The sequence below is a fragment of the Echinops telfairi genome, unplaced genomic scaffold (genome assembly GCF_000313985.2).
Source record: "Echinops telfairi isolate 266 unplaced genomic scaffold, ASM31398v2 ScPeMD7_7425;HRSCAF=8463, whole genome shotgun sequence".
NCBI lineage: Eukaryota > Metazoa > Chordata > Mammalia > Afrosoricida > Tenrecidae > Echinops > Echinops telfairi.
Window position 1 is genome coordinate 5231167 of NW_022111325.1, and position 14197 is coordinate 5245363.

Genomic DNA, 14197 nt, shown 5'->3' on the forward strand with positions numbered 1-14197 from the left:
CCTCAATGCAAGAATACTTTCTTCTATTAAATTGGCATCCTATGATGCTCGCCTTCCTGACACAACCGCTAGAAACTACAAATCTTTATGGGAGTAGAAAGTCTCATCTTTTTCCTGTGGAGCAGCTTGTGGTTTCCAATAGCTGACCTTGCTGTTAACAGCCCGCCACATAGCCCGCTATGTGACCAGGGCTCCCGGCTGAGAGAGTTATGCGATCACCACCACTCTGGTTTTAGAAGTCTCCTTTACAGAGTAGATGGATGGAGAAGGCAAGCCCAGCCACTTTCTCCATGGCTTTAGTTCTGCCTTCTCAGATGCAGACCTTTTGTGGTTATTACACTACTCTCTCTTTCTCACTAGTTCGGGCGTGAGGGGTGGGGTGGGGGAATCAATTCTTAGCAAGTCTTAGCAAGCCCATGGAGTAAAACAGGAGGAAATACGAGTTAATTTGGTTCAGTCATAATCTTAGTAGACAACTAAGATTAAATACATAGTATATCTGAAATACTGTCAAAGCCAATAAAGCCTTCGTCTCTAAATAGTATTATGCGCAGTTGAAAATAAAGAGTTCTTTTCAGCAGAACTACCTACGATCTCACTTTTCTGCAGTCTGCTTCTACTGGCTTGTTAATTTAAGAGAAGAAATACCACAGCCTGCTATCTCCATGAACCATGGTTTACTTTGATCCTTCTGCTCTGTAGGTCATGGCAGAGAACGTCACCATTGTCACGGAGTTCCTGTTGTTAGGTTTCTCAAGCCTGGGTGAAATTCAGCTGGCCCTTTTTGTTGTATTCCTCTTTCTGTATCTCGTCATTCTGAGTGGCAATGTCACCATCATCACCATCATCCGCCGGGATAGAAGCCTTCACACACCAATGTACTTTTTCCTTGGCATTCTCTCCACCTCTGAGACTTTCTACACTTTTGTTATCCTACCCAAGATGCTCATCAACCTCTTTTCTGTGGCCCGGACCATATCCTTCACCTGCTGTGCTATTCAAATGTTTTTCTTCCTTGGTTTTGCCATTGCCAACTGCCTGCTCTTGGGTGTGATGGGTTATGATCGCTACGCTGCCATTTGTCAACCTCTGCATTACCCAATCCTTATGAGTTGGCAGGTGTGTGGAAAACTGGCAGCTGTCTGTGGCCTTGGGGGTTTCTTGGCCTCTCTTATGGTAGTAAATCTTGTCTTTAGCCTCCCTTTCTGCAGTGCCAACGAGATCAACCACTACTTCTGTGACATCTCACCTGTCATTCGTCTGGCTTGCACCAACACAGATGTTCATGAATTTGTCATTTTCATCTGTGGAGTTCTTGTCCTGGTGGTCCCATTTTTCTTCATTTGTGTCTCCTATTGCTGCATCCTGAGGACTATCCTAAAGATTCCTTCAGCTGAGGGGAGAAGGAAAGCCTTTTCCACGTGTTCCTCCCATCTCACTGTTGTCATTGTTCACTATGGATGCGCTTCCTTTATCTACCTAAGACCTACAGCAAACTATGTCTCCAACAAAGACAGGCTAGTCACCGTGGTATACACCATTGTCACTCCATTGCTAAACCCCATGGTCTATAGCCTCAGAAACAAAGATGTCCAGGTTGCAATCAGAAAAGTTTTAGGCAAGAAAGGCACTCTAAATCTATAATAAATAAAGTACTATTTGATTTTTAGATGGCATAATAAGAAATTTTCTTCTTTATCACATGTACATTATAACTATAGCCAATTTTTGAAATAGTGGAACTGTATAAGATAATATGCCATAAAATGTGTTGTGTTTTCACTTTCCTTTTGAATCCAATCTGTAGGCTAACACTTTTTGGACAGATTCGCAGGGATGTGCATTTTTAATTTCTGAATCCACTGTAATAACTAAAAGTCTAAATTTTACTTGAAGTTATAGTTCCTTTCCTCTGGTTTTGATCTTTTTAAAGTCAGAAAGCCTATACCGGGACCAAGGTATGAGGAGCAACGGGGCAGGAAGGGCTTGTTCTCTTGTCCATAATAGCTATAAGCTACCACTTCTCTCTTTCATAACTTCAGCGCCTGACTCATGAAGAAGTATAGACAGGGGGAAAGAAGAAATAGGAAGTGATAGAGATAATTTTTTGACTGCCACTGTTATGCTTTTGTAAGAGTAAGCCCCAGTCTTAGCTAATGTTGCAAACCCAGTCTTTCTAATGTGGGGAGATTCACGCCATGGAATCCAAACATTCACTATTGTAGGAACATTCCCTACATTTCTTATGACATGGGTAAGGCCAACTCTGGTTGAAAGCTTGTGAATTTGTGTCTTAATTCTGAGAATCCACCACTTATTTGGATGTTTTCTTTGCTGGAGATTTTCTATGGAAAAGTCTTCCTTTAAATGATGTCAAAATGACGTTCCCTTCCAATTGTCACATGCCATTCCCCAAAGGAAAATCCATACCGTAATCTACTTCATGAATTGCAGTGTAAATATCTTTCTACCTGCTCACATCAGGAAACTCACATCACTCGCCATGGAATCCAACATTTGTGATTCTCAGGTGGATACAGATATAGATTCATTCTGTTTCTTTATCTCCAAGGTACACATGTCAAAGTCTGAAAAAGGATTGCATCCTTTTCAGGGAGATAAAAACCACAAATTTCAATAATTTCATGTAACAAAATTTGTCCCCTATTATTTACTTCACACATTTGTTCTTCAAGAATAGTTGATGCATTCACTTGCCTCGTTTTTTTTGCTCGCATTCAACAAAAAAACTCAACTTTCTTTCTGACCCGATGTTACTTACACTCTAGTCTGACTGGTTTTCCTCTAGAATGAGGATTTGTGATGCTTTTTACATGTATACGTTGAATTCCTAAAGTTATTAACTACATCAAAAGTAAAATAGTTGGCCTGACCAGCTTCCATATTAAAACAGGCTACGAAGAAGGACATTGCGGTTCATTGCAGAATGGTTATAGTGCTGGGAGCTGAGCCATTCAGGGTGGAAGTCATTAAAAATACAACTGGGGATGAGTTGCCACCTCAAAGCAGAATTGACATTAATGACATGAATGGAATACAATTCTCAGGATCTTCCCATGTGTTATGACTCAAAATAAGAATTAAAACAATTGAAAACATCCAACAACAAACAAAACATGAGCTATAAAAATCAAAAGTAGTAAAAAATGGAACATGATTCAAAATTAAATGAAATACACACAGTTCAACATTTTAGACAGTGACCTGCAATAGGCTGTTGTTGATCCGTTTTAATCAGAAAATCATGTAGTTCTACCACACCAAGAGTGACAAACTGAAGAAGTAAAACATGGCATTCAAAATAAAAAAGAACATTTCAAGATTATCCTAGAATATCCTCTCAGAGATAGGAAAATATCCACACTCTTTCACAGATGTCTACTTAATAAAATTATTATTCAAATATACTAATGAAACAGATGAAGAAATTGAAGTTTTAACAACTTCTGCAGATTGAAACAGCAAATATTCAATCAAGATGCATTAGTAATTGCTCGTGATTGGCAAGTGAACGTTGGAAACAAAGAATGATGAAAAATATGGCCTTAGATAGAAATGATTTTATTGCATGTAGAATTTTGCAAAGCCAATGACTTATTCATTGGAAACAATTTTACTAAAAACAGAAATGGAAACTATGCACGTGGACTTTGAAGGATTTAAAACACAGAAATCAAATAGACTATACCTTTGGAAAGAAATGAGGGAGAGAGTCAATATCATTAGTCGGAACAAGGTCAGGGACTGGCTGAAGAACAGACCATCAATCACTTACATATGTCAATTCATGCTAAAGTTAAAGAAAATTAAAGCAAGTCCATAAGAGCCAGACTACAATCTTGAGTATGTCCCATATGAATTTGGGGACCATCTCAAGAATAGAATTTCTGCATTGAAGATGAATAACCAAATGTCAGATAGGTTGTGGCGCAACAATAGAACATCATACGTGAAGTAACCAAAAGGTCACTAAAAAGACCAGAACGAAAATATTAAAATGAATATAAGAAAATACTGACATTTTCTCTCCACCTTAGAGTAGCTAAAGCAAATGGAAGAAAAGATTAAGTAAGAGTTTGAAGAGGCAGTTTAAAAAGACAAAATAAAGCATTATTATGGAATGTGCAAAGACCAAGCGTCATTAAAACAAAAGCAAAGTACACACTCGACATTTTTTAAGCTGAAAGAATTGAAAAAAATTACACTTCATGTTGCAATATTAAAAATCTCTGTGAGCAAAATAGTATATTAGGTAGGACACATCAGAGTAAAATAGAAGGAAGGCACAAAATCACTGTACCCAAAAGAATGGTCAATGCTCAAGCATTTCCAGGGATACATATGATGAAAAATGAAGAAGTCCAAGAAGCACTAAAGACATTGGTACTAATCAATGCTCCAGATGTTTCAACAAATGTTCACATGTTTCAACAAATGGATGCAACGCTGGTACGCTCACTCATCTGTGCAAAGAATTTGGAAGACAGATACTTGCTCAACCAACTGCAAGAGATCCATTTTTATGCCCACTACAAAGACAGGTGATGAGTGTGAAAATTATCAATCAATATTAATATTATACATAAGTAAAATTTTGCAAAAAATCTCAGCCAAACTCACTGCCCTCTTGTCAGTTCCTACAGGTAGTGCCTTTATGGGACAGAGTAGGATTACTCCCATAGTTTTGCAAGCCGGTATATCTTTACTGGAGCAGAGTGGCTCATTTCCTCCGCAAGGAGAATCTGGTGGTTTCTAATTGCTAACCGTGTGGTGGTCAGTCCACCATGTAACCTGATCGCCACAAGCGCTCCTCAAATTTTGCTAATTACACTTTTAAAATGGTTGCAGCAGTACAGCAACAGGAAACACCCAGAAATTCAAGGTGCATTGAGAAAAGGACATAAAACTAAGGAGATCATTGCTGTATATAGATCTTGGCTGGAAGTAGATAATACCTGAAAGATGTTTACTTGTGTTTAATTTACTATGCAAAAGCATTCAACTATGGATCATAACAAATTATGGGTAGCATTGCACAGAAGGGGAATTGTAGAATATTTAATTGTGCTCATTAAGAATCCGAACATAGACAAAAAACAAAACAAAACCACACTGACATCGAATCAATATTTTTAAATGAAAAGATCATTTTATTGCGAGCTCTTATAACAATCCAAGCATCAATATTATCAAGCATATTTGTACTTATGTTGCCATCATTATTTTCTAGACATTTATTTTTTATTGAGCCCTTGGTATCAGCTTCTCTTTTCCCCGCCCCCGTGACTCCTTGACAAATTATAAATTATTATTTTCATATCTTATCCTGACCACTATCTTCCTTCTCCCATGTTTTCTGTTGTTCGTCCCCCTGGAGGGTGTGTGTGTGGTTATGTGCCAATCATTGTGATCAGTTTCCCCCTTCTTCCTCTCCACTCTTCACCTTCCCTCTACCTTTCTGGTATCGATTTTAACTAATAGTGATCTTGGGGGGCAGAGAATAGAAATGCCCTATGGGTTTCCAAGACTAACTATTAACAGAAATAGAAAGCCTCATCATCCTCTGGTGGAATATAGATCAAGAGGCAGTTAAATAGAACAAAAGAGTACTGTATGTCTTAAAATCGAAAAAGGAGTATATCATGGCATATACTTTCCCCATACTTATTCGATATGTATGCTGAGCAAATAATCCAAAAGCACTGGACTATATGAGGAAGAACACAGAATCAGGGTTGGAGGAAGTTTCATTAATAATCTGTGTAGTAACAAAATACATGCATCAGATTTGGAATATGCAGTTCTTTTAGAAGACTTGTAAAGAACTTTATTTGTGTTGTTGTCCCATTTCTCGCTCCCCAAAGGCTATCTGTAACACATAAACAAACTATCATATAATGCATGGGTATGGTTGCTTCCTATTCTGTTTCATTTATTTAAGGGCTTGTCAATATTAATCTCAGATATGGCTGCTGGAAATATGTGGAACTCATAGATATATAATCATGTCTTTTACTTAAGGTTAGACCAAACTGAGATGAAATATTTGAATTATATTCTAAAGGGAACATACTTTTCTTATATTTAAGTTTACAGTTTCACTCTGATGCTAGAGATTAAAATATTGCGAATTGGTATGTTTTCTTTAAAGACCACCTGAAAAGGAATTGATTTGCATATGAAAGCTAGAGAAATTATGGCATTGATTTGAGTTATATTTCTACTGACCCCATCCTTCTAATATATTTAAACTGTATTGTCTATTAAATATAATAGAAATATTGAAATTTTGTTTGTACATTCAAGTTGCTTAATAGATATTCTTTTGATAATTTGCACACAAAAAATAATAATCTGTGATATGCAGATGACACAAATTTGCTTGCTGAAAGTGAAGAGAATTTGAGAATCAAAGACTACCTATTTTAGTACAAGTTAAACCTCAAAATAACCCCCTCCAAAAATAATTCACAGCTGGATCAATAAAAATATGATCACAAATGAGGGAAGTATAGAAGTTGCCAATTATTTAATTTTATTTGTATCCATATTCAATGTTCATGGAAGTAGCAGTCAGGAAATCAAATCTGCTGCACGAGTTCTCTTTAAAGTGTTAAAAAGCAAATTGTTTACTTTGAGGTGTGCCTGACCCAAGGCATGGCATTTTAAATCGCTTCAAATCCATGTGAAAGCTAGACAGTGAATAAGGAAGACTAAAGGAGAGTTGATGTATTTGAAGTAGGGTAGTGGTGAAGAATGCATAATATGCTATGGACTGACAGAAGAACAAACACATCTACTTTGGAAGAACTGCAGCCAGAATGTTCCTTAAAAACAAGGGTTTTGAGATTATCTGATGTACTTTCTGCATATGATCAGGAGGAACCAGATCTTGAAGAAGGACATTATTATTGTTATGGTAGAGGGTCAGCAACCAGAGACGTTAGCACAGTGGCACAGCAGTGGTATATTGCAACAGTGGCGTATCACAGCAATAATTGTGTGATGGTGCAGGAACGAGAACTGTTTCCTGTTGTACACAGAGTTGCTATGAATGAGTGACGAGACATAGCAACACGAGCACAGGCTTTTGAAATTAACATTTTCTAGAGTAATGTTTTATTAGAGAATATTCATTGGAAAATACAGAAGATGCGATGTAGTCTAGAATGTAAAGTTTCTGAGTATGGACTATACAGGCATTAGGAAAATGTTCTACACCTGATACTACAGTGAGAAGGGATAATTAACAGGAAGATCTAGACATGGATTTTTTTGGTAACATCTTGATTAGCTTTCTGTGTTAGTCCAGGTTGACTAGAGAAACAAATCCAGAGACTCTCATATATATGTAAGTGAGAGCTTTATATCAAGAAGTAGTTATGTATCAGGAAAACACCCTAGCCCAGTCCAGATAAATCCATAAGTCTGATACTAGTCCATAAATACCTCGTCAGACTCATGCAGCCACAAGTAACGATGCAAAATTCAGGAAGATCACAGGCTGGTGGGAGAAAAATCTTGCGGATCCAGTGGCAGTGGATGCATCACAAGGCTCACAAAGGTGTCAGCTGTGTGCTTTGCCAGCAGGAAGGTGAAGCAGAGGGTAAGAGGAAGGTTCCCAGGATCCTCCTTATGAGAAGGTCATGTCTACAAGGAGGCACCAACAGGCTGTGACCTGATTGACAGGCTAGACTCCACCCTTAGACTTCTTTATCATCAAATTGGCATGGAATTATATAACTACCACACTTTCATAATCTGTAGTCAACTCAGTGTTCAACACAGGTCATGGAGTAATTTCTTCAACAACCTTATGCTAAGGTAATTTTTAAATGTTTATCTATCATGACTGGTTGTGTTAGTCTGGGTAGACAAGAGAAAACAAATTCATAGACACTGGTATGTGTTTAAGAAAGAGCTTTATATAAAAAGTAATTGTACATTAAGAAAACATCCCATCCCAGTTTAATCAAATCCTAAGTCTGATATTAGCCCATATGTCCAATACCAATCTATAAATACCTCTTCAGACTCATGAAACACATGCAATGACACTGAATGCAGGAAGATCACAGGCCAGTGGGTGGAAAGTCTTGTGGATCCAGAGGCGTTGTAAGCATCTCAGCACTGGCAGAAGTCTCCACGTGGTTCCTTCAGCGCCGAGACTCAGACTGCCATTAGGGTAACTTCGTGTGGCTTCTCTTCAGAAACGTCTCACAGGAAGTGAGCAGAGAGAGAGAGTGTCTCCCGCCTCCAAGGAAGAAATATAGGAGTTCCCAGAATCCTCAGGAGAAGGCCCACACAGAGGCCTCATTGGTTTTCTCCTCATTGGCAGGCCAGACTCCACTCCTACACTCTTAATTCTCAAATTGACCCCAGATTATGTAATTTCCACACTGGTTGAGTAGGGTGTCCCTGGTTACTTATCAGTGGAACTAAAGAGCATTATAATATTTGTCCAAACAAGGTAGAAGTCAAATCAATGGATTAATGCAGTGGTTCTCAACCTTCCTAATGCTGCAACAACCCTTTAATACAGTTCCTCATTTTGTGGTGACCCCCAACCATAAAATGATCTTTGTTGCTACTTCATAACTGTAGTTTTGCTATGGTTATGAATCGGGCAACCCCTGTGAATGGGTCGTTCGACCCCCAAAGGGGTCGCAACCCACAGGTTGAGAACCACTGGGTTAATGGCTAGAGAGAAGCCTTCTTGCAGACAAAGCTGAGAAGAGGCTCTCCTGATTAGAGAATTGTATCCTGAGTATTTCCTCGTCCTGAGTTGTAAACTTTTCTTTCTCTAATAACCCCTCTTAACTGTGAGTATGAACTGTGGGGTTTGTATGGCTGTTGAAATGATTATCAAACCCATTAGAGAAACAGAAAGTGTTATTGGAAGCAGCTGCTTTTTAAATTGACAATAAGGTTTGAAGGTGGATGTATTTTTTATCAGTCTCTTAGGAATCAATTTTGGGCTGTTAATGCTGATAAAGATTCTCCCTTCCCCTCATGAAGTTAGGGGAGGCGAGATGCCACTGCAACCATTTAAATATTATTGTTAATTGGGAGTTAATATATATACATATATATCATTCCATAGTTTAATCACGTCAAGCAGAGTTGTATAATTGCTACCACATCAGAATTGCGTAATTTCTACCACTATCAGAAAAAGATCATTCTTTTTCTTCCTGGACTCTTTGACATGATCTCCCTTCAACCCTGCCCCCCAACTGTACTTGTTACTATACTTGTAACACCCCCACCCACCCACCACCACCAACCTACACCCTTATTCTCCTTGCTGTCCCTTAGGTTCATCAATCGCTTTCATATACTGAAACACAGAAAAACATAACACAGCTTCATGAGGGTGACCTCCAATGACGTAACACCTCTGAGATACACCCTAATATGAACAAAATAAAACAGAATGTCCATCACAGGCTTGCCAGAATAATACTTATCTTAATACGGCATATCGGGCATTGATGTAGCAAGCCCTTGTTCGTCTGTCTACCAACAGTTCAACAGTTTTGGTCGGCTGTCTTCCACTCCTCAGACACCAGGGACTTTCCAACTGAAGTCCTCAGGCTACAAATGTGTCTGAAGATGAGTCCAGTTCACTCAGTGGAGTTCCCACATGGAATCTCACTGATGCAGCCTCCCGTAGTATGCGGATCCAGGATTGTCGCAGCGTTTCATGGCACCCAGCCTGGGTCCTCTGGATGCATCCAGAAGCCTGAGTCAATGTGGCCCATTTGGTGCATACCACCAATGACACTCCTCACCCCTAGTGTCCCCAACAGCATTTTCAGTCACTGTTCCCCACAAATGATGGTCGGTTCTCCTTCTTTTCCTACCAACACACATGCACATGTGTTCCTCCAGATGGGTCTGCTCCCTTTCCCCTCTCCTTACTTGTTTTCCCATCAGTATCCTTCATCCCTCTGTCTGGGGGATCTCATCATATATTTCCATGGCAGCCACTCAGTAGACAACATCCCCTGCCCCTCCCTTGACCATTTGATCCCAGCTGTCAGGAGGTGCTCTCCAGCCAAGTGACTTTCAATATCCTTAAGTAGAACAGATGGGTATGGTTCGTCGGCACTGGTCAGATGCTAGTAGCCAGCAGACTGGGTGCACTACAAGCTGAGCTTGGTTCTTCTGCTTGTTCCTACTGCAGTGGACTCAGACAGTATTTGTGCTTTTTGTGATTGACTAACTTCACTCAACACAATGTCTTCCAGGTCCTGCCATGTCTTGAGGTGTTTCATAGTTTCATCACTGTATTTCAGTCAGGTGTAGTATTCCATTGTGTGTATATACCAGAGTTTTATCCAATTTTCTTCTGAGGGGAATTTAGGCTGTTTCCAGCTTCTTCCTATTGCGAACTGTGCTGCAATGAACATGGGGATCATGTGTCTGTTCGTGATCTGTTTCTTATTTCTTAGGGGTATATGCCCAGTATGGTATCTAGATACTGCAACCATTTTAAAGACCCCTTTGTAAGGTTTGAGTTTTTTTACCCCTTTTTCTAAAATTAACATAAACCTAGAAAAGGTGAAGTTATTCTTTAAAAATGCTGATAATACGCAGCAGAATAATACTTCTACAGAAAACACACTTTGCCATAATAGAACAGCCATATTGGTCCCACCCCAGTGTATTACAGTCATAGTTGCATGAAAGGACAGTAAAAATGAAGCCTGAATTACACTGCATGGTAGATAGCACCATTTAGGGCTTATCACTGGGATCCTTATGGCGAATGCAACTGTGCTTGCCTAGAAAACAAAGAGTTTTCAGTTGAAGGAACTATTGCCTCATTTTGTCTCATGGTGTAATTATGTCCTTCATCAAAGTATTCCTCTATTTTTATTTATTTTGTAATATACTTCCAAACTTTCAATCCTTAATATGTAATATTGAAGCAATTGACCCACTACCCACTTCCTTCTAGTGGATTCCAACTCATAGTGATCCTACAGAAAAGAGCAGAAGTGCCCCTTTGGGTTTCCGAGACTATAAATATTTATGAAAATAGATAACCTCATCTTTCTCCTGCAGAGCAGAGCAGTCAGTAGATTCTAACCTTGCACCCAGCAGGCCAACACATAACCAATATGCCATCAAAGCTTTTTTTTTGGAAACAAGTGAGCGGCGCTGGTGGTGTGGTAGGTTATGCATTGAACTGCTAACTATAAGTCAACTGACTCGATGGCAGAGAGTAAAAATTCTTCTTGCTGATTTTGATTTGTTCAGGCAATTATGTCCGTAGCTGATCTCCTTTCTCCAAACCAAACTCACAGCCATTGCATCATTGCTGAGTCACAGTTTCTCTCTGTTCCAAGACTATACATAATGTAAGAGGAAGCACTTTGTCATATATAATTACCACTCCCACTGTAAACTCTATGCCTAACATAGTAAGCAACTCATAGTGGATGACTAGTAAATGGCTCAACCTTATTTGAATAAATGACTGCTCTGTGCAGCTAAAGAAAACAAATAAAATTACAGATGGAAGTGTAACAATATTTATGTCCCCCAAGTAGTTTAAAGCCACACCAATCATTTATTTTGTTTGTTTCTGTTCTATGCAATATCATCTGGACAACTTAACTGGTACAGAAAGATCCACTTCCAAACTGGCACAATGGTTCTGGATGATGGCCAGGACCTGACCCAGAACTGTTGACTGGGAGCTTAAACTCTCCATGTCAAGCCCTACATGGAGTTACTTGGATTTCCTTACAGCATGGTGATTTAGTACAATCCCTGAATGTTCTAAGAGGCAGGCAGCAGAAGTGTCTATTGGATATAACACCATTGAACTCTTCCCTTGGTCAAAGCAATCATACATTCCCAACAGACTCGAGGGGAAGGGACATAGATCCCATATCACTATGAAAAGTTCTGAAGTATTTGTGATTCTCTTTAATTTTATATTGTTTGCCCTCCACTTTCAGGTTTCTACATTATTTGGAGGTGTAATATACATGAACTCCCTCTGATGACTTCCGAAGTCTCATCCAGTTAGAATCAAGACCCAGGATCAGTCAATTATATCAAATCCAGATACTTGATGAATCTCTTTAGAGGTGGTTTGTTTTCATCTGAAATCTTTAAACTAAAGATGTTAATTATGTGTCCTGATACAACCTACCTAGCCAGTCATCGTATAAATGTTATAGACCTTCTCATTCCAAAATGGGGCAAAGATGGCACATAGCATTGATCCAAAACAATTCTGAAATCCATCTGGAATTTGGAAATTTCCAAATCCAATGGAATGGAAATACGTTTCCATTCCATTGACTAGACTGTGTTCCTACATCCAGAAAGGGGTTTTTGTAGCTTTTCCCCAACCTTCAAAACATTCTCTTTTCTATAAGAAATAGCCAATATTGGCAGATGAATGGTTTTATCAGTTTGCTTCTTCCATGTAAGAAGGTTGTGCATTTAAAAGTTTCTTTTCCATTTTACTATCTTTGTCACCTTCAGCACAAGTTAATATAATTCTATTTTTAAAATTGGTATGCAGATTTCTTCCATGTTAATTCATAATTAGTTTTATGAGACAAAAGTCATACTCAAATTTCTTACTTTATTATGGTCCTCTTGTGACTTTGCTGTTTAATAATACTATGCTTTAAATACCCTGTAAGTAGTCTGTTTAAGTTAGAGGGCTAATGAGTCGTGTCCTTAAGATACTTAAAAAACAAACAAAAACAAAAAATTAAACTCTCTGGGTAGAACTGCCCCTGGTTTTCTGAAATGGTCTCTTTACAGGAGTAGAAAGCATCGTCTTTCTCTGAGGGAGAGGCTGCTGGTCTATTAGCAGATCCCTATGCCACCAAGCATACTAGCTTAAAGTATTTCTGAGCTCTAAAAGTAGGTCTTACAACCCTGCTCTTGTGATCTTTATTTACCCACTTCTTGATAGCGCCTCGAAGCCATCTATGACTGTGACAGTTATTTTAAGGGGAAAATGGGCCGGAGAAGGAGCTTTATTTCCAAACACAGTGACTTCAGGACCACTAATATTTTTTCTCAAACTTTCTTATCATCTGCCACTTTTGCTTCTCCATATTTTATCATCTGTTTGAGTTTTCTGTATTTTCCCCAGAAATATCTTAAGGCAGACTCAGTAACTTTTTATGTACTCCTCAAATTCTCCAGTGATACCACAGCCAAACTTCCCAACAACACAAATGAAAGCCCCTTCTCACCAGTCTAATACAATATTTTCCTCCCTGTTCCTCAGGTTTTACTCACAACCTCCTCAAGCACTGCCAGGTTTCAATAACAGACTCCTTATCCTTATGGGTTCTGCCAAAGTGAGAAACTGTGAAATAAAATCAACCTAAAGGTTCAACATGCAGCCTCTGCAGCCAATGACAGAGAGGGCGAGCGAACAGTCAAGTGTATTATCAATGGACCTGGGAGGCAGTGAGATCTCTCAAAGACTGCCTTGCTTTCCTCCACATGGCCGGGGCTTTTACGCCCGTTTAGGCGTTCACACATTTGTATTGTTACATTCATCTCTCAGGGTTTTGTGGCTTTCCCATCTGGGACTATACATTTCACTAAGTCACCGGAGTTACATTCTTGGAAGTGATTGTCCCTGGCTCCTTTGGAAAATATTAATGTTCTTAAAGAAATATATGTCTACAGGTATATTTTTTAATTCATGAGCTCATAATATACTGGTTTTCTCCAGGGACAATTCCCTTTCCCTTATTCTAAGTTTGTGTTAACAATACAATTAAATAGTACTAAATCATTCAGCCTATGTAAGCAGTAATTATAATTATTAAAGTATTTTTAAATACAGTACTTACTTCATCTTATTAGGTAATTCTTGATTTTCAAAAATTTATTAAAAATCCTTTTCTCAAAACACCTCTTTACGGAATCGATATCTTGCTTTGATTTTACCACTTTCTTAAGTGCAAAACTAAACTATCCCCCCCAGAAGAATCTACTTGAGAGGATGGCAATGAAGCTGCAGCTAGGGGAGAGGGGCATGTCTGATCAGAGCAAATGGGAGCACTAAGGGGGAGGAAGAGAGGGTGGAGCACATCCTGACCCACCAGGCCTGGAGGACGACATCCCCGCTCTGAACAGCCAGTGGACAGAGTGGACAATATGGCTGATCCCACCATGA

General features: G+C 39.0%; 2 protein-coding genes across 3 annotated transcripts in view; both read left to right on the forward strand.

The window, feature by feature from the left end:
• The window catches only part of LOC101654041 (olfactory receptor 10R2), a 7976-nt gene extending 6332 nt beyond the window's left edge, over nucleotides 1–1644 (forward strand). The window contains exon 2 of the mRNA XM_004714786.2: nucleotides 703–1644. Within this exon, the coding sequence (XP_004714843.2) occupies nucleotides 703–1644 (942 nt within the window). The remainder of the gene's footprint in view (nucleotides 1–702) is intronic.
• The window catches only part of LOC101654670 (olfactory receptor 10R2-like), a 93424-nt gene that overhangs the window by 24168 nt on the left and 55059 nt on the right, over nucleotides 1–14197 (forward strand). The gene's annotated exons all lie outside the window — the stretch shown is intronic.